This window comes from Styela clava, chromosome 2, assembly GCF_964204865.1.
Source record: "Styela clava chromosome 2, kaStyClav1.hap1.2, whole genome shotgun sequence".
NCBI lineage: Eukaryota > Metazoa > Chordata > Ascidiacea > Stolidobranchia > Styelidae > Styela > Styela clava.
The window spans coordinates 3,565,450-3,592,857 of NC_135251.1; the positions used below are offsets into that span (position 1 = coordinate 3,565,450).

General features: G+C 34.1%; 1 protein-coding gene across 1 annotated transcript; it reads right to left on the minus strand.

The window, feature by feature from the left end:
* Positions 1-3,506: 3,506 nt before the first annotated feature.
* Positions 3,507-22,798, minus strand: LOC120336383 (uncharacterized). The gene is made up of 10 exons (XM_078110314.1): positions 22,768-22,798; positions 22,392-22,708; positions 13,296-13,463; positions 10,831-10,998; positions 9,964-10,078; positions 9,149-9,218; positions 8,196-8,278; positions 6,884-7,147; positions 4,098-4,886; positions 3,507-3,619 (listed from the first exon to the last, which is right to left on the minus strand). Exons 1-10 carry the CDS (start codon positions 22,796-22,798, stop codon positions 3,507-3,509), a joined length of 2,118 nt encoding a protein of 705 aa, XP_077966440.1.
* Positions 22,799-27,408: the final 4,610 nt, after the last annotated feature.

Below are 27,408 nucleotides of genomic sequence, written 5' to 3' on the forward strand. Positions count from 1 at the left end.
TCAGACACACCCTCCCTACCCAATTATAAACATAATATGACATTGGTTAATTATCGGAAACCCTTTGATTCAATATAGTTTAATAATGAAGTAATTCAATAAAATAAAAACAAGAATTATTTTTGTTCAGCAAAAGAATTGATACAAAAGCTAATAGGCTACTCCATGAGCTCTGCCTGTGAGTACTTCAAGTCTCACACCAATCAGTATTCACTGGCATGTAATTTTACACTCTAATGTCTTATGGTCTCAGTAGGTTTTGGGGCTTCAGTGGACCCTCATATTTCCACTCATATATCAGCCTCCTTAATTTCTGAGCTTATTTCTGATTTTTTTTTAGTTGTTTTTAATTTTTTTTCTATAATATAAAATTTAGGGAATACATGAATTTTTTTTAATTTTTATTACTGTTTTTTTATTTTTTTTTTTGCTATTTTTTATTTTTTTTAAACATGAAATTTTTTTTTTTCTATTTTATGACTCTTTTTAATTTTTTTTCACGTTTTAAAACATAGGAAAACACACAAGGTGATATAGAAAACCTATATACATTAGGGAGGATTGAGGATTGGATAAGTTGAATTATTTATTCAATTGTTATTCTCATTCCAATACAGCAAGATTAGGTACAGTGCTGTCAATCATGATAAACAAGAAATGTACAGTACATGAAAATTTAAAAAGCAGATGTATACAAAAAAAATGGAAATTTACAATAAGCTTTGCATGTCATTGGGATATTTTTGTGGCATTTTTTTACCAGTGAAAGTCCATTTTGTGTCCAATAATAGAAGTGAAATTCAAAGAACCAACTGACATGATAGCACCAAGAACAACGTTGGCCTATACCGCCAAAACTAAAGGCTGTTGAAAACTTGGGATTTTTTTTTCGTTATTTTTCAATTTTCATTTTTTTATATTACAAAATTTAGGGAACACATTAATTTTTTTTATTTCTACTGTTTTTTATTTTTTTTTTGATATTTTATATTTTTTAAACATAAAATTTTTTTTTTGGCTATTTTTTTTTTCACTTGGAGAAACACACGTAATTATAGAGAAAACCTAGGTACAGCAGTTGTCAATCATGATAAACAAAAAATGTACAGTGCATGAAAATTTAAAAAGCTGATGTTCACAAAACAAAAAATGGAAATTCGCAATAAGCATTGTATGTCATTGTAACATGTATCACCGTTATAATATAACTAGAATTTATCATTGATATCTCTTGTTAATTTACATAGATTAGGAGCAAAGTTACACTGAGCTCCAGTAGAGTCCTCAGGTACAGATTTTTAGGAAATAATCGCAGTATCTAAAATTCATATGAATGTTCTAAAATATACACAGGACTAATAGATATCAGTAGTTGACAATAATTGAAAAACATAAAAGCAAAAGTTGATAATGCATTTCACAACAAAAATTAATAAACATTTAACAATAGCTATATAAAACGAGTTACGATTATGTTAACAACTTGAAAATTTTTTTTTACTTATTGATTTTTTTATTTTTTTTTTATATTTTGAAAATTGAAGCAAATGTGAAGTTTCAAATAAAACTTATATACAGGATTCAAATACAGCAAGATTATGTACAGTAGTTGCCAATCAAGAAAAACTAAAAATCTCAAGTAAATAATGAAAGTTGACATGCCATCAAAATTGTAATTGCATAAAAACTTCTTAATCTGGTCGATATAAAAACAATACACATAATGTTCTGGAAAAGCTTAAAGTGAGTTTGTTGTGGCTCACTGAAAATTGTACATAAAAAGCTAAAGCATGCTGCACTCAGCCTAATTTTCAAATTTATCAGATGACAAGGACTTGTATGGAACAAATGAAAAGACATGCAAATCAGGATTTGGTGCAGAATTTCACAAAATGCTGTAAATTATTACGGTAAATATTGGGCGCTCCAGAATTATTCGTACCAATGTGGGGATCAAGTGAGGCGAAGTAAAGCAAAGGGAAAATGCTCTGGTACAGAAACTTCGGGTTGTATGGCTGTTGTAATGGCTGCCCAAAACACTCATTCAAAGATTATCGTTGTGAGCTTATGGGGTCAAATCTAGTGAGGACTTAGTGTAAGCGAGGGAATTTGCAGAAATCGTCACTGTGACAGGATGGCACATATCACCAAGAGTCAGTTTATACGTCTCCGCAATACAAGCCTATGAACCTACAATGATGAACTGATTTGCTACTCTCAACATTTCACATGAAAATGGTTTATAAAATTTTTGCTTAAATTCTATTATTACTGAAAAATTTGACTATTTAGAGAACAGTCTTTGTGAGTTAATTTTCAATATTCAATCCCTTTACTACATGTGCATGTCTCTAATATGTTGCAGGATAAGAAGTATGAACTGCAGGATATTTCGGCATTCAGTCCAATTTTGTTGGAGTAATTGAAAGTTGAACATGACACTTTAGTTTAACGTTACGCGACATGCCCATGCGTCATTTGTATCTTAGCATTGTCCATGTGTTCAGTCCAGGAAACTTCCCATGTTTTTGAAGGAGTTTTCAGCAAAGGTCATCAGAATCTAAAAAAAATTGTTCATTCAGATGAAGTTGAAAACTAGATAATTTGATTGCAAAAATGGGCTCAGTAAAGATATATCACAACAATTGTGTTGTTTGTATAAGACATTAGAAAAGCAACTATCACAAATATTGTTTATCACAAATGAAATTTTAGGGGTCATTGATCGTCCACAAATATGTAATGTCGCCTTGGCACACTGGGCGTTTCGCAAGTTCCTATTCATTCCCTCCGGGAACCTGGGAAGTACACTTCTCACAGTACAGTACACATATCCAAAATATAAATGCTGAAAATATGAATCATGCAGACAAAATGTGTCATTGTTTCATCTGAAATGACTCCAATAATTATTCCAGCACATCAAAGACTTTTGGTTTAGTATGATTTGAGAAAATACTAATTTGGGAAGGCTGAAAAAATGCTTATGGCGGTGGCATTTCACCTACCGTTATCACTTTCATGTTGTAGAGGTTCATTCAATTGTGGTTCTCTTGCTTGGTTTCCACCAACTGCACCAGGTTGTCTTTGTTCATTTTGCCCCTTAAAACAAATATTTCATATCAACTATATGACATAGATCACTTATTGACAATGACTTATTGACAGTGTTATAAAGCGCAGAATAATATCAATTAACTATAAGGTCAGAATATTTCATATGAAATAGTGGTCTCGATATCCCATAGTTCCTATGAGGGTTTGCTATCACCATAAAATATAACTGTCTATCAACATTAAAATCCATGTTAAACATTCTCAAAGTCACCAAGTATAAATTGACAAGAAGTTTGATTTCTGATCCCTATATGATAAGCCACATATTTTCTCCAAACAAGGCTCTATTCAGGGAGATGCCAAGAGAGGCTAAATTTAAATCGACATTGAGTTTTTATCAGGTTGACTCGCCCGACCTACTTATTACATGAAATACAATAAAAATACAATTAAAAGAAATACCAATTGAATCTCACCATTTGCTGATTGTTATGATTTCCCGGTAGATTCACATTTCCGATATTTGCTCCAGCAAAGTTGACAGGTGGAGGTCCTCCTCCCTCTACGAATATAAGAATAGAAAAATGTTTAATGATAAAGATATTTATTATAATGATTGCTTTTGGTCCTAGTATAATCAAACCGAAGATGGTGAGTAGGTTCTCAAGATAATGCACAGCTAATATAAGAAACCTATGATTTTATGAATATTCAAAATTCGAAAAATAAACTTCAACTTTACATCCTACAAGGGGTTACCTTCTACTTAGCTTGAACCAGTGCTTCTCAACCTTTTAATATCGCAGCCCACTTTCACAGAGAGTTTTACTTTGCGGGCCACCTTTCAGAGGCTAAAATAAGTCGAGGTGCTGAACACACAACACAAAAAGGACAGACGAAATTTTACTCAATGCAAAACCTGAGCTTAGGCAATGCCTGGAAAATCATTTTTAATTCTGTCGCGGGTCAAACAAAATCTGAACAACACGATAACAAATTTTTGAGGAACCACTAGGTTAAGGAGCAGAGTCATCACTTACCTGCGGGTGGTAATGGAAAATCAAAGTCTTGCATTTCATGCAAAACGTCATTTTTCAAAACTCTGCAAATGATGAGTCTTTCAGGATATTCTTGCAAATTAGGAAGAAGACGGTATTTTAATTTATGTCTCTGGGATGTTAGAAATGCATCGTTACAATCGAATTGTCCATGGGGCATATTGAATTGTAAATCTTCTCGTCCCCGATCAATCTGTAACTCGAGGCGAAGTTTGTCACCAGTTTCCAAAGGGATTGGATTGAACCAAATTGGAGCAAGACGTGCCCCTAGTTCTCTGAAATGGGATCTGATTCTTGTTTCAACAGTCTCACATTGGCCATAAAATGTGAAATAAAAGTCATTTTTGTTTGAAATATAGAGACAGTTATCCACAATGACCTGTTGTTTGCCAATTAGCCATTTTAACCACTTGATGGCGACAGTGAATAGACTAAACTTTCTACATCGAAATTCTATGCTGTTATCCTCTGTGATTCGATCAGGAATAATAATGTCCCAGTCAGTTTTACTTGAGAAATGTAATATGTCAATTTTGTCTTTTTCCAGACCGACGCACCATGACTTGATTTGCACGATCGCATCTTTGAAAAATTCGGAATCTGCACTGATATCGAAAAAAGGTGTGATACCAATGTATTCTTTGGGGCATATTGAATTGTCTATTCCAACCGACAGCCATACCTTTGTTCGTTTGTTGAAAGTTCCACTAGGGAACGTGACTTTGCATTCGTTCAGTCTCATGGAGCCACCAGCAACTTCAATGTTTACGACTAAAAAAATAGATTTGTTTTATAATGCGGCAAAAATTGAATTATGACGGGTTCCAAAGTTATTTTAAAAACCTTTCCAATGTCATTGGGATTTCTATGGGAAAGCAGACATCAAATCATATGGCAAACCACGGACGGCACTTGTTCGATAACCAGTCCATGTCAGGTAAGGGAATAGCCAGTAATTTGTTTCAGATGCATCCATCCATTAGGGAAAGGAGGTCATTGGCTACAAAATGAGAAGATTGCTAATTACTGAAATAAAATGCAAGAAGTAGCTTGAGCAGGAAATGGGTACGCGGACATAAATCACGGCAGGCTTAGCTCTAATTTCACTGTCATTTGAACATTTGGCGCAAAAAAGGCAAAATATAGAAAGGGCTTGCTAGCACTGGAAATGCGACAAAATATTTGTTACCATAAGTTATTAGAGCAACAGGGTTAGAATTTTCAATTGTTTTTTCTCAGTTCAACCAGGTATGGAAAAATGTATCCACATTCAGGAATAAAAAAATGATTCGGTTTCATAAATTTAGATTGCTTGTATGACCAGAGCACGATATATTTTCATTAATTACATTTAAGGGAAGAGGATGGTGTTTAGGAGACATTATAGTAGTGGTTTCTGCATAAATTTTTCAGTACTCCCAAAGTATGTTGACCAAGATGGCAGACACTGTAACGTAGTATGTGTACCAGGTTAGTATTAGGCCATAATTCCAGGTACAAATACTGCAGGAGTCACTTTGTTAGTCCCCAAACTCAATATGTGTACCAGGTTAGGATTAGGATTAGGCCATAATTCCAGGTACAAATACTGCAGGAGTCACTTGGTTAGTCTCAGAACTCAATATGTTTACCAGGTTAGAATTAAGCCATAATTCCAGGTACAAATACTGCAGGAGTCACTTGGTTAGTCTCAGAACTCAATATGTTTACCAGGTTAGAATTAGGCCATAATTCCAGGTACAAATACTGCAGGAGTCACTTGGCTAGTCCCAGAACTCAATATTTGTACCAGGTTAGGATTAGGCCATTATTCCAGGTACAAATACTGCAGGAGTCACTTGGCTAGTCCCAGAACTCAATATTTGTACCAGGTTAGGATTAGGCCATTATTCCAGGTACAAATACTGCAGGAGTCACTTGGCTAGTCCCCGAACTCAATATGTGTACCAGGTCAGCATTCGGCCATAATTCCAGGTACAAATACTGTGGGAGTCTGCAGGAGTCACTTGGCTAGTCCCAGAACTCAATATGTGTAACAGGTTAGGATTAGGCCATAATTCCAGGTACAAATACTGTGGGAGTCACTTGGCTAGTCCCCGAACTCATAATATAAATAAAAAAAGGAAAATTGTATAATGAAAATATGGCCTAACCCTGACCTGGTACACATACAACGTTCCGGTGTATCTTGGTTCACATACTTCGGGGGTGCCATTATTACACATAACAGTTTGACATAGTGCAGTCGAACGCCAGTGAACAAATCTTGAACTACCACAAATGGTAGAATAAATACAAAGTGCCTTGGTCAACGGATGTAAATCATTTTGATTTCGAAAAAATGTCGTTTGGAACCACTGATTTTATGCCAATTAGCCTTCTGCTCATTACAAATATACAGCATTGATATGTATGGCAATTCATATTCAATTGATTTTTTGCTATTCCAAATACTTGCCCAAAATTTTTTTTGAATCCTAAGTAAAGTTGCTATGGCTGTTATTCAAGTTCGAATGAGTGAGTTACTCGAGTCCCCCCAACATTGCTACCAAGGCCCACAGAAGACCGATCAATATGTTATTGAAACAACATTGTCTAACCCAAAATGCACTAATAAGTGAATTTCAGAATGAAAATGCTTGATATTTTTATAGCAATGTTGATGGGCCGCCACCATGCAGATACACTCACCGACTATTTATTGACACAACGAACAAGTTGAATTATGAGGCTGCTACTTCACTTAATAATAAATGACCAAAACTTACATTTGATAACATTCTTTGATTGTGTTTTGATGCCGGAGTTTCCCAATTCATCTTTGGCCCAGACTTGGAAACGATATTTTTTACCAAGTTTAGATGACTTCATTCTATACTGAGGAACTTCTGTAGTGTGAGTCTCTCCAAGTTTCTCATCATCACAGAAGATTTCTATGTTGTATAGAACGTTTCTGTCAGATACTGCATTCCAAGTCAAGAGAATGTCAGATCCACTTCTTTGAGAAGAAACATTTTCAATTTGCGGCAAAGCTAAAAATAAATATTTCGACTTAGCATACTTCAATAAAAAACATTTTCGATATAAACTGTGAACTTAAAATTATTTCTGCGCAATTCATACAAATTCAAAAACAAAATCGAATATAAAATAGTAGTGAGTTGCAATTCAGATATTTTTGAATCAATAAAGCAGGCCTATAATAAAACAACTGTGAATGACTTTTTCAATCAAAAGCGAAATACAAAGATTCATGTGCAACTAATAGGAAATCTAAGACTCAGTTAGCGATATATCCTAAAAGCAGGATAAAACGTTTTCATTGGAATTGGAGCTGAAGTGATATTTTCAAACTCAAAGTCAGGAGTAGAAGTTGGAATGTTAAATTATCTGGGTAATATGGTAATTTTAGACTTTTATGAATTTTTTTTACTGAAACTCAAAAACATGAGGTGGCCCAAGCGTTCCTAACAGTGTATTAAAAAGGCATGCACACGGCAATTAATTATAATTAAAATTTGATTTCCTTGTAGTTTGGAGCTGGAGTTGATATCTTCTCCAACCAGGAGTGGGTTATATTTGTCCAGTTTGGCAGTTGATTTGCCAAACCTTACTATTTGTGCGAAAATTTGGTTGAGGACAGATTCAATTATTTCAGGGGTGTGCAACAGGTGGCTCGTTGGCCATAAACCGTTCCGTCAAGCTATTCAGTGTGGCCCTTGTCAGCATTCAAATCTCCCCCAAAGGATAAAATCCCAATCCGACTGTTTATGTTGACAGTTCTGATAAAGCTGATCTTAACAAACTATGCATAATCTTGAAGTTTCCAATGTCCCATTAAACTGTTACATGAATGGGATTCGTTATTGTGGGAATTTTTCAATTCTTTATGTTTATGGAAAAGCTAAATTTTTTGTCTGGCCTAGCTAGATGTCTGAAGTTGGTCATATGGCCCACCGGCAAAAAATGTTGCACACCCCCTGTATTATTCCAACATCTTAATGGTTCAGCACCTCCTCTTAATTATAAGCATTTAGCTCAGCCCAACACCATCTGATTCTATTAAGACGACTGACTTACTATGCTGAGTTGGCTTTGCAAGTTCTTCCATTACTTCTTCGTCTGATTGTTCTGCTTCTTCTTCAGACAGTAAAAGTTCACTTCTGAAGATAAAATTGGAGAATGCAAATGTATTAATTTTGATCCATTGGTTAAAATAACAGCCCCTATTACTCGATTTCAAAACCCTTCTCCCCTCACCCACAGCGTTAAAGATTGTGCACCAGGTAAGCTGGTGGGCATGGGCTTTGTACCAAAGATTTCTAACCTGTGATAGATAATAAGTTCAACACTTTAACCACTAGGCCAGAGGTTCCCACGACGCGAAAATTAACAGAATTGTGTTAAACATAGCTGATATATGATTGAATTTTTTACATATTGTATTTATTATAAATGTTTTATTATTTCTCATTTTAAATGATGTGTATATGAAGATATATGCTTATCAACAAGCAAAGCTGAGCAATTTGTCGACTTGACATCTGATTTTAATGACTTATATGAATTTTGTTCAAGCACTGTTTGAAATGGCCACATGTGCAACCTCCTATCTCTGCAAAGCTGGATTTTCAACAGTGGTGTCAATCAAAACAAAATACCAGTTACGTTTGGACATAGAGAGAGAAATGCATGTGCATAACAAGTATAACATCGCACTTTGAAAAGATGTGTTCAGAGCAACTGCCACACACCTCTCATTAGATAAATAAGTGTGAATGTTTTTTGATGGCATTCCCTTTTCTTGAGGCGCACATATTGACAAACTTTAAAAAGCATAAAATGCACGATCACAAAATTCAGTTTTATCCAAAGGCAGCAAGTTTCATGTGTGTGTACGGCGATTTTTTCCCTGATAATTTAGCGCCGTACGAACATAAAGTTTGGGAACCGCTGCACTAGGCCATCACTATCCTTGACAATTGAATTATAGGTCAGCATTATATATCATACAAAATACTGTTATATCTAACCTGGGGCTTCCTACTTCTTGTAAAGTCTCCACATTTTCTCCAGTATTCTCAAAACTGTCATCTGGTAATCCTGAGAAAAAATAAAAAATAATTATCAAAAAATTATAGTATTTAGGAATCTGTTTTGAGCTATTTAACATCGTATATCAGAAATTATGATAGAATTCCATATTTTACCCGGGAAAGAAAAATAAATCAATAATGCGGCTTACACAGTGAACCATGTCCTCTCATCCGGTTACCAATACATGATTGGGTATGGGATTAATTAGTTACTTATTTGTTTCAGATGCATGAACTTGATGATGAAGGAAGCTCAATCAACCAGTGGGTACATGAACCACTATTTGACGACATGAAATTCAGCAAACCTCTCGCACTTAATTATCCCCAAGATCTGAAACTGCGAACCGAGCAAGATAATCAGATTGGTATGCCAAGCAACCATCCATAACGATGCTCCGCAACCAAATTCAACAACTTGGAAACAATTAATTTATATTTTTCCATGAAATTAATTTTAATATGCTAGATTTATATTCAATCTTAACACACTGAAAATTTTGTTCGATAATTCCATATTTATAATAAACGATAAAAATATAAAAATCTGTTTAAAAAATCACAATATATAACATATTGCAAGACAGTGTTGAATGATATGCCAGATTCAGCAGCAATGAAAGTATATTTATTACCATTAAATCCTCAAAAAATGAAAAATACTTGATGACCATAACTAAAATACTTGATGACCATTACGTACTCATTATACCATAGCACCACTCAATTTAAACAACATATTTATAACTTACCAAATTCAGCTTTTGAAGTTGTGGTCGGAAGTTGTTTAGAAAAAAAATTAGTTGTAGCATCTGCTGACTTCCTTTGACTTTTGAGTGTACTACTAAAAAACTGAATTTCTAGTTCCTGTAATAAATAAAACAAAGTTTTTATACAAGATCAGCACTAAGAATGCAGAACAATAATCAAACAGACAATGGTATCTGATAATTCCAGTGCTAAAATTTGATGCATTTTCCCATAAAACCATACTATATAAAAGTGCTGCTCATTTTATTAAGAATTCTTCCATTTATTGAGAAACTTTCAAAATTTGCATATTTTATCTTATCTTTGATAACTCACTAAACAGACAGTCTAGTGACTTGGTAGTTCATTGAAATAAGAATTATTGTGAAAAATTAGTAAATTCATTTCAAATTTAGACTTTTGTTTGGCGAAACAGAAACACAAATGAATCTTGATACAAAACCTTGATATTATAAAATTTTTTTTTTAGTTTCATTTGATAAAAAAATTAAAATAAATAATCAATGCAGTAGAGCAAGATGAATGATAAATTTTGGGAAATAAAAAAATGTACTATGAAATTGTTCTTTTTATCAAAACACAAATAAACATGATTAAAAAATAGCAAATATTGAATAGGTACAACACAATCACATTGACTGCGATGACATTATATTTTAACGACTCCTTTAAAGAATCGAAACGACACCAATGGAAATAACATACCGGTACACTTCGATGAAACTTTAAAGTGTTCAGTTCAGCGTGAACAATTTAGACTTGCAGTTTATTTCAGTTTTTACGCAAATCGTTGATTTTATGTCTGTCCCATATATTATATTTAGATTATCGCAGAAAGATTTTCAAACCTCAGATCCAATTTCATTCAATTGATTCTGCAATATTTCTTTTTCTTCATCTGCAATTTTCCATCCTAGCAATGATAACTCCTCTGTAACATTAGGAAGCAGATTTGCAACTGCAACAATATCTTCATGATTTGCAGTACGAATTTCATACAGATCTAATTGATCAATCTGTTGAAATAAACAAAAACAAAGAACAATCAGACATGGATAAAATATATAACAGTCATATTCATCATAGTTTGTCCAAACCCATATTATTCATATTACACAGAAATGCATTGTAACATTAAATACAGCCTGGTGCTAGAAGTTGGGAGTTTTCATCAAGGGAGAAACGATAGTTATCAAAATTCAATGTTTTCGTTGTGTAGCATTTTTTGTGGTGAAATCAATTGTATTTCACAAACCGCTAACATTTGTAATCATTGTAACCAATTGTAATACTGTAAAATCATTGTTTACTCAGAGCAACATAGTCAAAATTGAAATTTCACCAACAGAGACTCTTGTGACATTAAATACCTAGCCAGGTTCCAAAAGGCAAAGGTTGTTTTGGAAGGTAATTCATTGATTCTGTACTAAAGACTAAAAGTTAAAGTTTGTCACAAGGTTTGTTTTGAAAAGGCATGCTTAATTCATGTCCCAAAGGCCTAATTGGCCTGTCTCATTAAAATTTACTAAAATACAATGGGACATACAAACATTCATGATATCAGAATTAATCCTTCCATTGTAAATGTCAAAAGATTTATAGCGTTAATAGTGCTTCAATCAGTGTGGCGTACATATACAGCTTAGAATAAAATAGAATGGGAATCGCATGTCAGTGAGGAGAACGTTTAAGTACGGTCTAGTAAATCCAGAGGCGCCAGTCAATGTAAAAATAGAGACTACAAGCACCATTAAGCGTGGTAACCATGACAACTGCTCACCCGGGGCACTGGCAGCTGATTAGATTAGGTACGGGTTTGAGTTTTCAAGGATACATAAGATAGGATTTGCGAAGTGCAGGCGTGTATAAAATGTTAACTAATTAATTTACCCATTTGATAAGAAGAGATTATGAAACATGAACCTTGTACTGTCATTGTGCTTGAGTAAAAGATGAGCACCATAACTCTGTGTGAAATTATTGAGATTAATGATTCTAATCAGTGAATTGAATATTCAACGAAATGCGGGTAACTATAAAGACTATAATATGAAACAGATATTCAGGGGTTCCGCAACAAGCAGTCAATGAAATGTTTAACAACAATTGGGAATAGTGTAGAGGTGTAACCATTCATGTTAAAGGTAGTTGTAATGCACAAACAGCATAAAAGGACTAACTAACTGATTTGAGATCAAGGTTTATTGTACATCTATGGCCTGGAAATTATTGTTTTGAATGTCATACTGCACCCAATATTATATATGGGTGATATCCTCAGAACACTCCTATCTATCCCATGGAATATGTCCATGCAATGGTACCAATTAGCAGAGAAATACACTATAAAACTATGGTAATTATAGAATGAGATTTAAAAAGTCACAAATCACATAGAACGACTATTCCAGGTACTGACGACTCAATAGTTATGAATTTGGTCAATTGTTTAGCTGAAAATGGCGAAAAAATGGAATACCAACACGACATTAACTGGGAGATGTGGCAACAGCAGATTGGAAAAAGAGGAGAGCATGAGTTTTTTATATTTTGCTATTCGGAAATTCGGTTTTCTATTCGGAAATTTGGGTGGCTCCGTCAGGTAACTATCTAATTATAATAACACATATAAAAATTTCTAATAGTTCATTGATAATTATAAAATTTATCGCTTTGCATCTTATAGGCCTACTGTTTTTTAATATTAAATTTGACGACAGTGATACATCATAAAAGGCTGACCTAACTCTGAATGGCCTTGGGGTTGTAGGTCAAAATAATTGCATTCCATGAAGTGGTAGCAATTGGCATTAATACACAACATAGTGAAATTCATATTTAAATTCGACAAACTTGGTAAAAATCCGCATTTAGAAAGTTGATCCACCCTTGTAACTTTAAATATAGCCTGGTGCCAGAAGTTGGAAGTTTTTATCAAGTGAGGATAAATAGATAACAAAATTCAATGTTTCAGACAAGTGACAATTTTTTTGGTCAAACCGATTGTATTTCATATCATCAGAAAAGAAGGGCAATTTCGCGTATTTCACACAATCACAGAACAAGACTCAACAGAACCGTATTGGTCAGAAGAATTGATTATTATGTTTTTCAAACAAATCTTTGAATAAACAAGTAGGCCTGAAAACTAGTCTCAAAAATGATAAACTTAGAATTGTAGAGGTTTTTCATAAATTCCATCATGCAATCCAATTTTGGGTTTTGAAAGTGTAAAACTATAACATATTAAAAAATCAAAATTTCCTCCAACCCTTGTTAAAACGTTAATTATGTCATTATTATTGTGTTATACCTCTGTGTTTCCCAGGAATGATTTGAAAGCTTGTAGTTGATCTGATGACAGGTTGCAGTCGCCAAGGCCCAAGTATTTAACACAGGATTGATTGGAAAGTATTTGTCCAACTGTTGACAAACCTTCAACTCCCATGTTTGTGTTTCCACTCAGCTCCAACTTCATGATCTATAAAGAGACAAGAATAATTTATAAACCATGAAATCTATAAATGGTTCTCTACTGAGTGAGAAATAAAAAATTATGAACTTCTAAAACTGAAAGTAGTTTTCGATACAAAATATACCATTAATATTTCATAGAAAATACGGTTGAATTTAAAAACAAAATCTGAACTACAAAACTAGACATATCAGAATTAAAATCTGTAAATTCGGAATAGTTGAATCCCATGTTAACAACTGCACAAGATGAAATGATTTGAGCAATTATGAAATCCTTGAAACTCATAGAACAGAACAAAAATATTGTTATGATATCAAAACAGTCACAGATGCAGGTATGAATTTCAAATTTCAAAAGTCAAAAAATGTTTTGACCTGCCTTTGCTCACTATGAGATAACAAAATTCCTAAAAATTTTGGCATTTGCGAAAATTTCTCGCAGTTTTTGCAGGGAAGTGCACTTATAGTCAACAAAGAAAAATTGTAAGCGCATACTATAGCTTGAAATACAAAAAATTTGAAAATCAAGTTTTGTTTTTTCACTTTAATACAAAAATCAACATTGGGTGAAATAGCGATCGGGTCGTTGCTGCAAGCCATGTCAATTGGACAAAAACTCAGCTAATTCTGTGAAGTTTCAATGAAAATATTTCTAAAAACTTTTTAGTTCCTGATCAAGCATATTCATTGTGCACAGCGGTTTTCTATTCGGAAATTTGGGTGGCTCCGTCTGGTAACCATCTAATTATTTTTACACATATAAAAATTTCTATAAATGATTCTTTACTGAGTGAGAAATAAAAAAAACAAGCCGGTAGGCACCCAGGATCTCCGCTGATAGTTGGGGCCCGCACTTAGCTACTTATTGCCATCCATAGAAACCTGAGGATCTTTAACGGTGGCGCGATTAACTAAGTGAGCGGGTTGGTTGAAAAGACCAATTCATTTTGAGCGCTGCACGTTTTGTAGACATACTTACGTGACTGATATGCGGTGACTAAAAATTGGAAAGAATCATGTTCATTAAAATCCCTGAGGCTTCTCCAGTTTATGGAGTATCGAGACCAAAGACGACTCAATGGAATTTCTAGGTTTTGATTCACGATTTTCTAGTAATATTCTAGACCAGGGTGGTCCAAACCCAGGCCCGCGGGCCAGATGGTAATCAAAATTCACATTTGGTGTTGTTTCTTCATAGAATTAACCAGAAAAATCTTTTGGCATATTGTTATATCACCAATGTCACTGAATTGAACAGTGTTCTTAGGCGACTAGCAAAGTTGAATGATGTGCTTGGCAGTCTAAATTGTTATCTGGATTTCTATATTTTTGGTCACGAATATATGCTAACAATTTTGGTATCATAGAAAACTAAAAATCGAATTAGCTTGGTTGGCTATGCCTGATAAATAATATTAATGTCATGGTCTTACAATATAATTCATGCCGGGTGTTTTTTTGCAGCCCGCCTGAACAGTATTACAAAAAATGCTGCCTATATGTCAAAACATTTAGTACCGGTAATTACCCTCCTGTACCTCACATTTGGTAATCAATCAATCTGCAGTTATTTATTTGTAAATTATTTTGCAAACTGACGAATTCAAACATATTTTTAACTGAAAGTGGGGGGAGGGGGGGTACCACAATGCTTGCTTGATATGTCGGCAAGTTTTGTCGGTGACAAAAGAATATAATTTAAAACAGCATTTTAGAATCTTGTGAGCAATGAGCATTTCCAAAGTTAAGATTCTGCTTTAAAAATCCTATAGCTGTTCAAAAGCACTTACATTTGCGGAAACACTTTTACTGTTATGAAGAGTTTGAAATCTCACACTAAACGTAGATATAGAAAGCCTTTTGCTGGTTTTAGTAAGTTGTTTGGTGGTTTTTGCATGTTTTAGCTTGATAAATGACAAATACTGATCAACGTGGCTTATCAATTTTGTGGCCCCTGGAGCCGACAACCTTGGACCACTCTGTTCTAGACCTTACCTTTGAATTTGAAACAAAAAATCAAACTACAATAGTAGACATATCAGAATCGATATTTATTGAGTGAGCCACTCAAACACCGGGATTCTGACCCATGTTGTCAAATAGATCGGAAGCTTGAGCTTTATGAAATCCACAATACTCACAAAGCAGAAAACTAACATTAAAATATTACTATGATATTAACACGGCCTATTTCAAATTATTATTTAAAGTAGCTAATGGAATGCTGCTTCAATAGAGTAAAGTATCATGGCCCCCTGTTTGAGTGAGTGACCATAGATTTGTATCTGGCTCCTATTTTGTTAACCGAAAATATTGAACTTGGAAAATATATTTTCTCTCATCAGGTTCAATGTTGATGTCTTCATTTCTCACCATTCTTTTGTAAATTTGTAATATAATTTTGGCGCTAGTAGGAACATATCAAATAGAAAGGCCTGCTGCCGTTCGTATGAAATAGGCAGAGCAGCCCAGCCCAGCCCAGGTATTTGGCAGATAGCAGTTACATCATCAAGAAGACATGCTAAAAAATATCTAAGACTTCTACATTGTGAGACGAGGCCAATCTTTAGCGCTTAAAATAGGGTTTAGAAATAGGATTTACATATTTATCCCGGGGGAGAGGGAAGCCAATAGGATTGCCTAAACATCATATGGCGAACCACAGCCTCTCGTTCGATTACCACTCCATGTCGCGTATGGGATTAGTCAGCCAGTTTTCAGATGCATAGACTTGATGGTGGAGAAAGCCGTAACCGACCAGTGGGGACATGAACCACCCTATGGTGACGAGGAATCCAGTCATCCTCTCATACGTAATCAACCCTGCATGTGATTCGAAACTGCGAACCCATGCGTAGTGATCATAGGTGCGGTGGCAACCATATTCCTAACTCTTAGCAGAATTTGCCACACTGCTGAGCCATGCACAACACCGCTGAGAGTTTCACCATATTACCGCCCAACAAGTCGGGACAGAATAAGGAAAAGAAATTTCGGTTCTTTAGTTGAATACTAATGATCGCCATAATTTATATGCTTAGAACCAAATCATGTTCGTTTAATTGCACTACACATACAAATTTGTAGGTAAGTGGTTGTCAGAAGGGCATATCTGCTGTAAATTTGCAGGATATATATGCATATTGACTATTTTGCAATTGATGATAATTTTCTGCTGTTACATATATATTTTCAAACGACCTCATTGATTGTAGGAATGATGTTAATTTAAGATTAAGTAAAATTATATATCACTCAAGGGAAAAGCCAGATTACATGGGTAATAACCCTCATTTTTTAATATTTCACGATTCAAAATTTCTGCCTTCTACTTAGAACAAACAATGGCCTCGTTTTACTTTCAGCAAATCACGGTATTGCGGTCAAAACTATTTTATTCTGGGCACTATCACCTCAACGCAATTATCACCACAAGTTTTTATTTGTCGTTACAGCATCTTATGCTTTCATAGCGCTGATAAAAATGCTATCTCCGTTATTTTTGAAATATTTATCTTACTCATCATCAATCATATCGTGATTATTGATAAACAATTGCACAAGGTTCAGAATCAATATTATTAAAAATGCATGGTTTTGTAATGAAGAATTGCCAACTGTGACGGCATCAATAACATGTACTTTTTCCCTAAAAAAAACATCAAATTTATTCTTCGACTGATGAAAACCTCAGTACAATACAAATGTGTAATTGTGGTTTGTAATCAAGAAAGAGGGTATACATGTTTTATTTTCTGGCTTGAAACATACTTGAAACGAATTTACCCATCGCCTGAAGGTGATTGCATTACATTTGGCTGTTTGTTCTAGGAATTTAAGAATTCAAGGAATTCAATGTTTATTCAAGGAATACAAATATCGGTGCATTGAAAATAAAAATGGACTTTATTGAAGTAAATTGTGACAAGTAATAGTTTTATGTTTCATACACATTTATCGATGCTACAGGTGAGCTTGTCTTTGTGTATATAAACGATTATAATGTCTGATATCAGTGAGTCGCAAATGACTTTCAAAATTAATTTTCACAATTTCTATCGCTTTATTTCTAAACGTTGGCACACAGAAACAATTTTTAGGATATGGGTTAATATTTGCGACTTATAATCAAATTAATTTGGGAATCACTTTATAATCAAATGCGGGCATATAAGAAATTGTTCATTTACATAAAATACGAAAATACGAAATGGATTAATATTTTGCGTCACATCAAAAAATTGGGATATACATGCATATATCATTTGTTTATTATCTATAATCATGTCATATATCGTGACTGACAATTTACGGTAACTTTGTTCTCGCTATATCTCATGTACATTCGTGTTTATGCCATATTTCATATTAGAATTATATGGTAGTAGGGCATCGAAAATGCAAGATTAGAGAGATCGATGTTACCACCGTCTCTCTACAGCAGGGGTCACCAACCTTTTCGAAGCCGAGGGCTACTTTCTGGGTACAGATTAAGCCAAGGGCTACCAGTTCATATACACTTCTGAAAAAGTCAGTTTGCTCGATTAAGTTTCAATTATTGATAATTACTGGTATTTAGTCAAGTAGAGACACTAATAAACTTTAGAATTCTTCAGCAAATCAAACAAATATCACAACGTTGCAATAAATTTCTATCAATGACACTTGCATTTTAAAACTGAGTGTTTATAGTGTTTATTTTAAAGTGATCACTACTATAATATCCTAGGAAACCACAACATTCCTGGATTATTTGCAAACACTATGCACAAGCCTAAAATAAAACGGACTTAACAGTTGTGCTATCAATTTTACACAGTGTTGTTCTGCGGTGCGCAACTTGACACTCTATCTCTGAGCGAGACTTGCAACTTATCAGAAAGGCGTGTTCTGTGTTTGTTCCGGGTACATGTCAAAAAATGTTGATTCACAAAGATAGGTTGAACCAAACAATAGTTTCGAAAAATGGGATTGCCGTATGGTTTGAATCGCAAGCTTTTTTTGCACATACTGCGTTGACATGTAGATAGTTAAGCGTGGTAGATTGCGTGATTTCATTCCGCTTTGCCGTCGCTTAAATCGTCCAGCAAATAAACAATTCAGACACACACGAACTTTTTTCACAGAGTTAAAAATAAATCCACCTCACATTCATCGTGAAAATGGTTGATTCCCTATCGTTTTTCTGCCATTTTTCCTTGGAATCAATAATTGTATTATTGCTACTCCACAAACCGACGGACAAGATAAAACGAAGTCGCAGTTCTTACCACTTCATGGCAGCTCCTGCAACGAACGAACAGATGGCAGCTCTTGCCATGGTTTATGACGAGATTACGGCAGCACAATTTTCTGCCATTGTTATGTGGCAGCTGAAAAGTCACTCGCTGTGGGTTTGGCTTGGCCATGGCGGGCTATGGTTTGGGAATACCTCCATGGTTTTGCGGCAGCTTTAGACGTCACAGAATACTTGAAACTGCACTTGAAGAAACGCGGGATCATGGAAGGTGATATCTGTGTGATGTCATAATTGGAAGACTTTAAATAACCCGTCACATTACTGAGGTCAAATCAGGTTGATTGTTACAATATTTAATATAGTGCTATTCCCAGTTCCCATATAAGTGTGATTTATACAAGAATAGCAGGACAAAAATTAATTGATATAGCTTACTCATAAGTGCCGTCATTAAGCTTATTTCGGAACAGACTGCGGGCTCTTCATGTGGTCTTCTCGGGCGACTTAGTGCCCGCGCGCAACGGGATGGTGACAACTGCTCTACAGCAATTTTTTTTGCGCAGTCGACATTTTTGTGGAAAAATTCACTTCACAAAAACAATGCGTAGGACAGTTAGCTGAATTATTAAACATTCAGTGAGTAAAAGACTGGATATTTTATGCAAAAGACCAAAATAAATTACCTTGGCAAATCAGGTGGCCCATACCTCTCTACTTTCCCATAGCATTTATAATCCATAAATAAAAAAGTTGTGATATCATTGTTAACTCGGAGCAACCTAGTCAAAATTGAAATTTAAAAACAGACAAGGTCTGGAGACAACCAGCCAGGTTCCAGAGGTCAAAGGTTGCTTTGAATGGTAATTTATGAGTTCTTTACAAAAGACTAAACTGATTACTAAAAGTCTATTATTATCTAAATTGTGGTATCTTGCGGCTGTAATAACAATTCCAAATGATATCATTAAAACAATTGAGACCCTAGTATGGGATTTTGTATGGAACAACAAACAACCCACGGTAGAGAGGAGAGTCTGCTGTGCAAGGAAAGTTGAAGGAGGTCTGAATGCCATGGATGTGTGTAGTCAGATTAAAAGTCTACAAGTTAGATGGATTTGGAAATTATTAAAAAGTGATGAGGCTCCTTGGGCAAAGAGAGCGAAACAATTTATAAATAGATACCATCCTAAAATAACAGTGACAAATTTAGAAATACTACATCTCTCTTTGAAAATTTTAAGGAATAATAACATTCCTAAGTTTTATATAAATTCGGTCAACATATTCAAGGAACTTGATGTAAAAACGAAACAAATTACCACTAAACAACAAATATATGATCAATACATATGGTGGAATCCAGCCTTAACATGGTTGAATCAACCAGAATTTATAAATAATTGGATAAGAGGAAACATTTTAACATTTGGCCATCTGTTCCAATATGACTGTCTTGAAATAGCAATCAAAATTTGGGGCATAAACAAATGGAGTAGTATGCGTGAAAAAAAAAAAACTTGATTGTTATAGGAAAGTAGTAAAAGATTCTGTACAAATTTTGAAAGCCATACCATCAGGATGGGCTAATGTGTTGAATAGTCAAAGTAATGTTCAAACAGATTCCAGTTCAATATATTCATTTGAAAAACTTCCAACTACGAAATATATGTATAATCAAATTCTAAGTAAAAAGATAATGGAAGTGACAAAACAAAAAGGTTTATCAATTAAGGAATATTATGGACTGGAATTTGATATTGATTGGAATAACATTTGGGTTCATGGAATATCTAAAATTGTACAAGTTTTATGTTGGAAAATAATTCATATGGCATTACCTACTGGAAATAGAACAAGGCATTGGACAGAATATGATGATGGTCACTGTGTGTTGTGCAATATTAATATCATTGAAGACTGTAAACATCTATTTTTTGAATGCTATTATGTTAAAATATTTTGGGATTGGTGCGAGTTGCATTTTAGTGAAAATAATATTGATACCATTATTGCACAAAATACATGTGACCTGTCAGTTATTATGATAGTTGCATGTGGAAAGGCAGCTATTTGGGAATTCAGGAATCAAATAATATTTGAAGATTTGGATAATTTCCAATCAGTTATGAGAATAATTTTTAAAGGTAAAATTAGAGGGATGCTGAAAAATATGGCATCAAATATGAAAAATAGCTTTTTGGAGGATGGAAGAATTGAAAACTTGTTAGAAAAGTCGGTAATGTCATAGCTTTTGATAGTACATTTTTAAGATTGACTAGTATTGATAATATTGACTGTTTTTATAAATAAAAAAAAAAATAAAAAAAATAAAAAAAAAGACTAAACTTAAAGTTTGTCACAAGATTTGTTATGAAAAGGCAAGCTTAATTTATGTCTCATAGACCTCATCTGATTCATTGGGATTTACTAAATTACAAGTTTACGGCAGCAGAATTACTGTATGTTATGTAAAAAGATTTATAGTTAATAGTGCTTAGGTGACTAAAATATTTGATCGAGTCAAAATTAAATTTGGTTATGGAACACTTATCATTAATTATTTTTGTTCGAAAGTTTGATTTCCCTTTTTTTCCTTTTTACTATCGAACACTCAAACCGAACAGCAATTTTTGGAGATGACAGAATAACATGAGAACTATAACTCACATGCATGGGCGTAATGACCAATGAGTAAGACCAATGAACTTGACTGCGTTCGCATTACAGATTGGACAAGTTCGAACCACTGAACACAAGGTGTAATAAAATGGGAAGCCAATGCCGATCTGCAATGATTTCAGTTTTTTAAAAAATAGTAACACCTTCAGTGAACGCTTGTACAGGGCTTGGTGAGTGAAAAACATTAATAAGAGTCATATAGAATATTTTTTCAATAACTATATTTGTTAAGTACTCAAGAAAAAAAAATACTGCTTCTCAAACTGCCCATTTATTCTAAAATTTTAATAAAGACCAATTGAACTTGGAAGTTTATCAGAAAAATAATCTTCCTTTGGATGCAATATAGGGCAATTTTACGTATTTCACACAATCACAGGACAAGACTCAACAGAACTAAATTGCCCATAGGAATTGGTTATTATGTATTTTAAACAAATATTCAAATAAAAAATTAGGCCTGAAAGCTATTATTCAAAAAGATAAATTTAAAATTATAGAGGTTTTACATAAATTTCACCATGTAATCCAATTCTGGGTTATGAAGGTGTAAAACTATAACATATTAAAAAATCAAACTCAAAATTTCCTCCAACTCTTTCAAAAGCGATAATTGTGTGAATATTATTGTTTTATACCTCTGTGTTGCCCAAGGATGATTTTAAAGCTTGTAGTCGATCTGATGACAGGTTACAGTCACTATGGTGTTTTGCACATACAGTATGTAGTATAGTCATCAAGTATTCAGCAAAAAAGAAATTTAAATACATTTGCGTCACGGACCGCAGATTTCAGGTTTAAAATCAGGTCCACCACAACACTCCGTGTGACAATTCAGTAAATACTTTCAAACCAAATAGATTCTGATATATAATTTAACATATAATCAATATATGGTGACATTCTACTATATAGTAGTACTGGTGACTCCAAATATGAGCTGCTCGCCTAAAGCTTTATTTATAGTAAAAACATGGAAACAAATTTTGAAGAATTTAATATCAGAAATTCTACCTTTACATTTGATCCTTCCAATTCAGATGCCAGAGTTTGAAGTGAGGATGACTTGAGATCACAATAGATGAAATCCATTGATAGTGATGTGCCGTAGGAAGCTACTGACCCAATGACATAAACGTCACTGATTGAGAGAGGATGTTTATACATGTCAATTTTGTCAAGAGATGATTTGACAATGTCGCTCATTCCACTCTTGGCTTCGTTCAATGCAGTGAAAAGTTCCAAAAGATCTGATTTGTCTGATATTTCTTTGAGTTGTAATTGCAGACTTTTCTTGAGAATATCTCGTTTTTCTTCAAGATCCTGAATTTCTGTGAAAATATAAGAATATATGTATACTGATGATACTTGTGTCTGAATGATAAGTTACCATTCAGTAAAGATTGACTTGCAAATAACATTAGCGCTTATCTCTTTTAAATTAGTTATTGGAAAATTAAATCTAGTCAGCCATAGCCAATCAATGTATTGGACACCTCATTGTACTAATATGTCTGTTACATTGTTTAGACTAGTGTTTGTTATTGCACTTCAGATTTCCCCAAGCTTAAAACTTTAGTTCAAATCCAGTGTAAAATGTGTAATAATAATGATTGATGCGTATTAATGATGCTCGGCTACTTTTTGCTTTGCAATAAAGCACCCTAGTACAGACATGGGCAAAGTATGACCCGTTGGCCAAATCTGCCACGTTGAGTAATTCAATCTGGCCCGCATGATGGTGCCACAACCTAACTAAAACTAAATTTTGATGTTTTAGTTAAAATTAGCTCAAGAAATTTGTTGAGATTGCGATTAAAATTAGTCTTGGCACGAGGCTTATTGTTTTCCACTTCTGCTTTTGTTACACTGTTAATATTTTTCATAAAATGTAACTTTTACATCACACTTACATGGCCCGCAAGTCTAAGTGGGCACCTTTTTTGGCCCCTGGTCAAATAATCTTGCACACCCTTGCCCTAGTAGCATCTCAACCTTTGCCCCTATCACCAAGAATTACAGCATTGATGAATTAATTTTTTATATGAACTTATTCATGGATTTGACTCCGAACAATGCCCTGTAACAGTGTGCACTGATAAGCTAGGCATAGAGTTACTGTTTCCTAAAATTACAGGAATATTCCTAGGTCAGCATTGTATACCAAATTTATTACACCCTAGGGCCTAGGTGAAGAGACAAGTATGCGATGTAAACCCGAGATGAGTAACCTACAATGCCAATACAGTTATTAGGTTGAAGTTTTTAACTGCTAGGCCATTGCACTGATTAATTGATAATGCGAGAAACGCTTAACAAATTTTAGATTCGAATCGAGAAAAAAAAATGGCTCTAGCTTGAATTTGAATCAACAATAAACAACACATTACCTTCAAGTAAAATTCCGGCTGCTTCATAAACTGTCGGATTCAATAAAAATCCACAGATCATTTTTCTGACGAAAACAAAGTGACCGGTATGAAGATGTTTATCCACGAACTCCTTAAAAGATTTTAAATCCAGTCCAAGAATATAGAAAGATGTGAGCATTTCTTGAAAACTTTGATGTTGAAAGTAAAGAAGATGGATTCCTTGAAAGAGTTTACGATATATTCCTCCAGGAGCCAGAATTGCTAGATCGGTTGCTTCTTCGGGTTTTAGATGAACTTGACGAAAATCATCTTCTGTAAATAGAACTCGACGCTCTACTGTCCCAACGTATGATAGTTCTTTTAATTTGTCCAAAACTTCCATAGTAATCTCTTGGTGAGTGTGGGGTGATCGTAAGATACTTTGCATGACCACAATCATAATACCACTCATGGTGTTTGGTTTGAAGTCAGATTTGAATTTTAATGCTATCAGCGTGTAAACCAGCATCACAGGGGTAGTGCACAGTAACAAGAGTGGTGGAGCTTCGATTTTGAGAAATTCTATTATTTTCTCGGCTTCTTCATTTCCTTCATATCCAGAAATTATTTTTTTGATGGAGTCCATTGTTAATCCAGCAAGTGCAATAACCTTGACTGGTCGAACTTCTCCCCAATAATTTCTGATGGAATGTTCACGACTGGACGATATAATGCGACAGCCAGGAAATAATTTTTCAGAGAGAAAATTCCACATTATTACCTCAGGATATGCAGGCTCATCTAGACTGATGAGTTCATAAACTCCATCAACTGTATATTGAAGAGTATCCAAGGAGTCGAGCATAAACAAAACTTCCTCTGGGTGAGTTTTTGCAATGTCTATTGCTTGAACTCTTTCTTCTTTTGTGAGATTGCTGAAAATTAGTTCTTCTGCTGTTACTTTACTGTCGTTCATAAATTGTTTACATTCTACATATGGAACCATCTTGATATTCCCCTGAAAATATTTTCCCTGTATGACATCTCTTGAGGTTGCTTTCATGAGTGTGGTCTTTCCTGAACCAGGGGGCCCCACGAAACAGACATGGCCATGTTTAAAGTTGTTAAACAATTCATCAAGTTGTGTCTCTTTTCTGATCCCTATTTCTCTTTCTCGTTGTAAATACTTTTGTTGATTAGGTGACTCTGGTACATAATCGTGTTCAGGAATTCTTCCACCTCTATAAAAATCAATTTCTTCCAATTGAGGAGTTACGTCCACATTTAGTTTTCTCTTGAAAACTCCATGAGGTTCAGCAAAGTCATAGAAGTCAGTGCACTTTTCAGTGTTATCATTGACTTTTGCTATTACTTTTTGATAAGACATCATATTTGCTTTACAATGTCATACACTTTAAACATCCAGCGTATTGACCATCTGGTAAAGCTTCATAAAAAAAGATCTATCCGATGTAATATTCAATAATACTTTTCGACAATAACTTCAAAGTTCTAGGATATAAACTTTAACTAAAGCTGGTACAAACCTAACAAGAAAACATTTGTCATCCAAGCGCGATGAAGCCTAACATAGATGCCATTAAATCTGCTATATAATGTACACTTTTGTAAACAGTCGCTATTCATAATAACTTTGTAACATTTACATAATTGTTCCTAAATCAATATTGTTGTTTTCACGATTTCAAGTAATACATTCAATGATGTTTTATGCGACACCCATTCCACGCCTCTGTTTTGAACAGAGCTCTCTATACCAGGGGTCCTTAAGTAGTGGGCCTGCAATCATATTTGGGCCGCAAGACCTTCTAATCTGTGTCGCAAAACAATTTGTAAATTGCCATAAATATAAGTATCCAGAGTTGTCTGCGGCTTCAATGAATGTTCTTCTACCCTTCGTAACTACCTACTCATGTGAAAGGACGTTTTCCTTGTTCTCATATATTGAAAACAAATAAAGATAAAGGTTAGAAGTGAAAGAAGATCTTCAATTTGCCCTCTCTCAAATTAAACCACAAATTTATATGTTGTGTTTTAAAGACAGAGCCTGTAATTCTCATCAGGCATTTAATTATTTACTATTTTGTATGCTAAGTTTCATACAATTTGTACAAGAAAATCGCTAAAGTTTCATACAATTTGTACATGAAAATCGCTAAAGTCAATAGTAGTCTTGAAATTGATATTTAATTACAAAGAATTTTCCACAAAATTATATGCTCACTAAATGCTTGGCTCGTGAGAAATTAAAACTATTTTGTTAGGGTCGCGTCAAAAAGTACTTGCGGACCCCTGCTCTATGTGTGAGGGAATACTGTTCTTTTGGCAAAAATATTTCCACACCGAGAGAAATTACTTTATATTGAGTGTTTTTAAGACAGGAATGTAGAAAGGAGTATGTATTAGTTTCAGTCATGAGCATAGTAAGCTGAAAATTTTTTTTTTTTTAATATTTTCTGCGAGGATAAAACTCTCTAAAGATAAATATGTTTATTTTAAAGTGAGTACCTAATGAAATCTGACATGTAGAGTTATGAAAAACTTCTCAAGTACTCGTCATGGTACATAGTCATGATTCCGCTGCTGAAATTAGGTGACAAATGCAAGTTTAAACTACCCATCAGATATTGTTGGCTATATTAGACCCCAAACATTCAAAAACAAAACAAAACTGGTATTTCAGGGTATTATTAAAATTCCATATGTTACCGATCGCCTCTACACTGAGAGTTTTAATTTTATGTAAGACCAGTCGTAAGTCTTCATATAATCCCCGCCAACCCCCAAATAATTTTTATTGCCATGTATTCGAACCCGGTATTTTTCCGATGAATATCAAATTACAAAAACTAAATTAAAAAACTATTATAAATAATTATAAAGACTAAATCTATGCCAAATAAAAATAACATAATCTCTTTCCACAAAATACCAAGTATATTTATGAGCTTTCGTTACATCATAGTCTAACTTCTTCAGATAAAACAAGATATGGCTGCAAATTATAAAGATCAGTAATTAGTTAAAAATTGTAAGATAAAAATCACAGAAATACATTATACATTGGTTGGTTGGTTTATCTTCATAATACTATCTCAGTCACGCATTCTTGTGGCAACAGGCACATACGGATCCGGAATAGAAATTAAACAAGGAGAAAGGACCTGCAGTTCAATACACAAAACCCTAGTACACCCCATAAATCTATGCTCTCGATATTTGTTCTGATTCTCTAGACCTTCTCGGATTCAAAAATTTCACTTGACCTATTAACATCACAAATTGCAATATTAAACTCAAATTCGATTGCTGATTCACACATACAAATTTTATTTCTATATACAGTATTCTTATCCATTTTCCATCGCTGATGCTATATCTGAATGATTACTTTCATAAAGCAAGGGCCAAGATTCTCTGTGACCTAACCTGTCTTGCAGCCTGACCAACACAAATAATGATCAACTAATTCTTGTTGAATTATTTTGCATTCTGTTGCTTCAAAAGTGTCGACTTTGTTGGTGGTAATAAAATCTCCCAAAATATAACATGTTTATGTACTATTATGTTGAATATATATTGAAACACAAGAATATTTAAACTCTAATGACATAAAAAGTAGTTTCAGATTTCGGCGCTCCGGAAATATGTGTACCAAT

What these genes read in the sequence shown, in the direction of transcription:
- LOC120336383 (XM_078110314.1), bottom strand. Translation starts at nt 22,798, where the DNA reads ATGTTATTTGCAAGTCAATCTTTACTGAATG. An exon ending in CATTCCTGGGAAACACAGAG is followed by an intron (nt 10,999 to 13,295) that starts GTATAACACAAT and finishes TTATTTCAACAG; the next exon opens with ATTGATCAATTAGATCTGTA. An exon ending in ATCAAAGAATGTTATCAAAT is followed by an intron (nt 4,887 to 6,883) that starts GTAAGTTTTGGT and finishes CTATTTTTTTAG; the next exon opens with TCGTAAACATTGAAGTTGCT.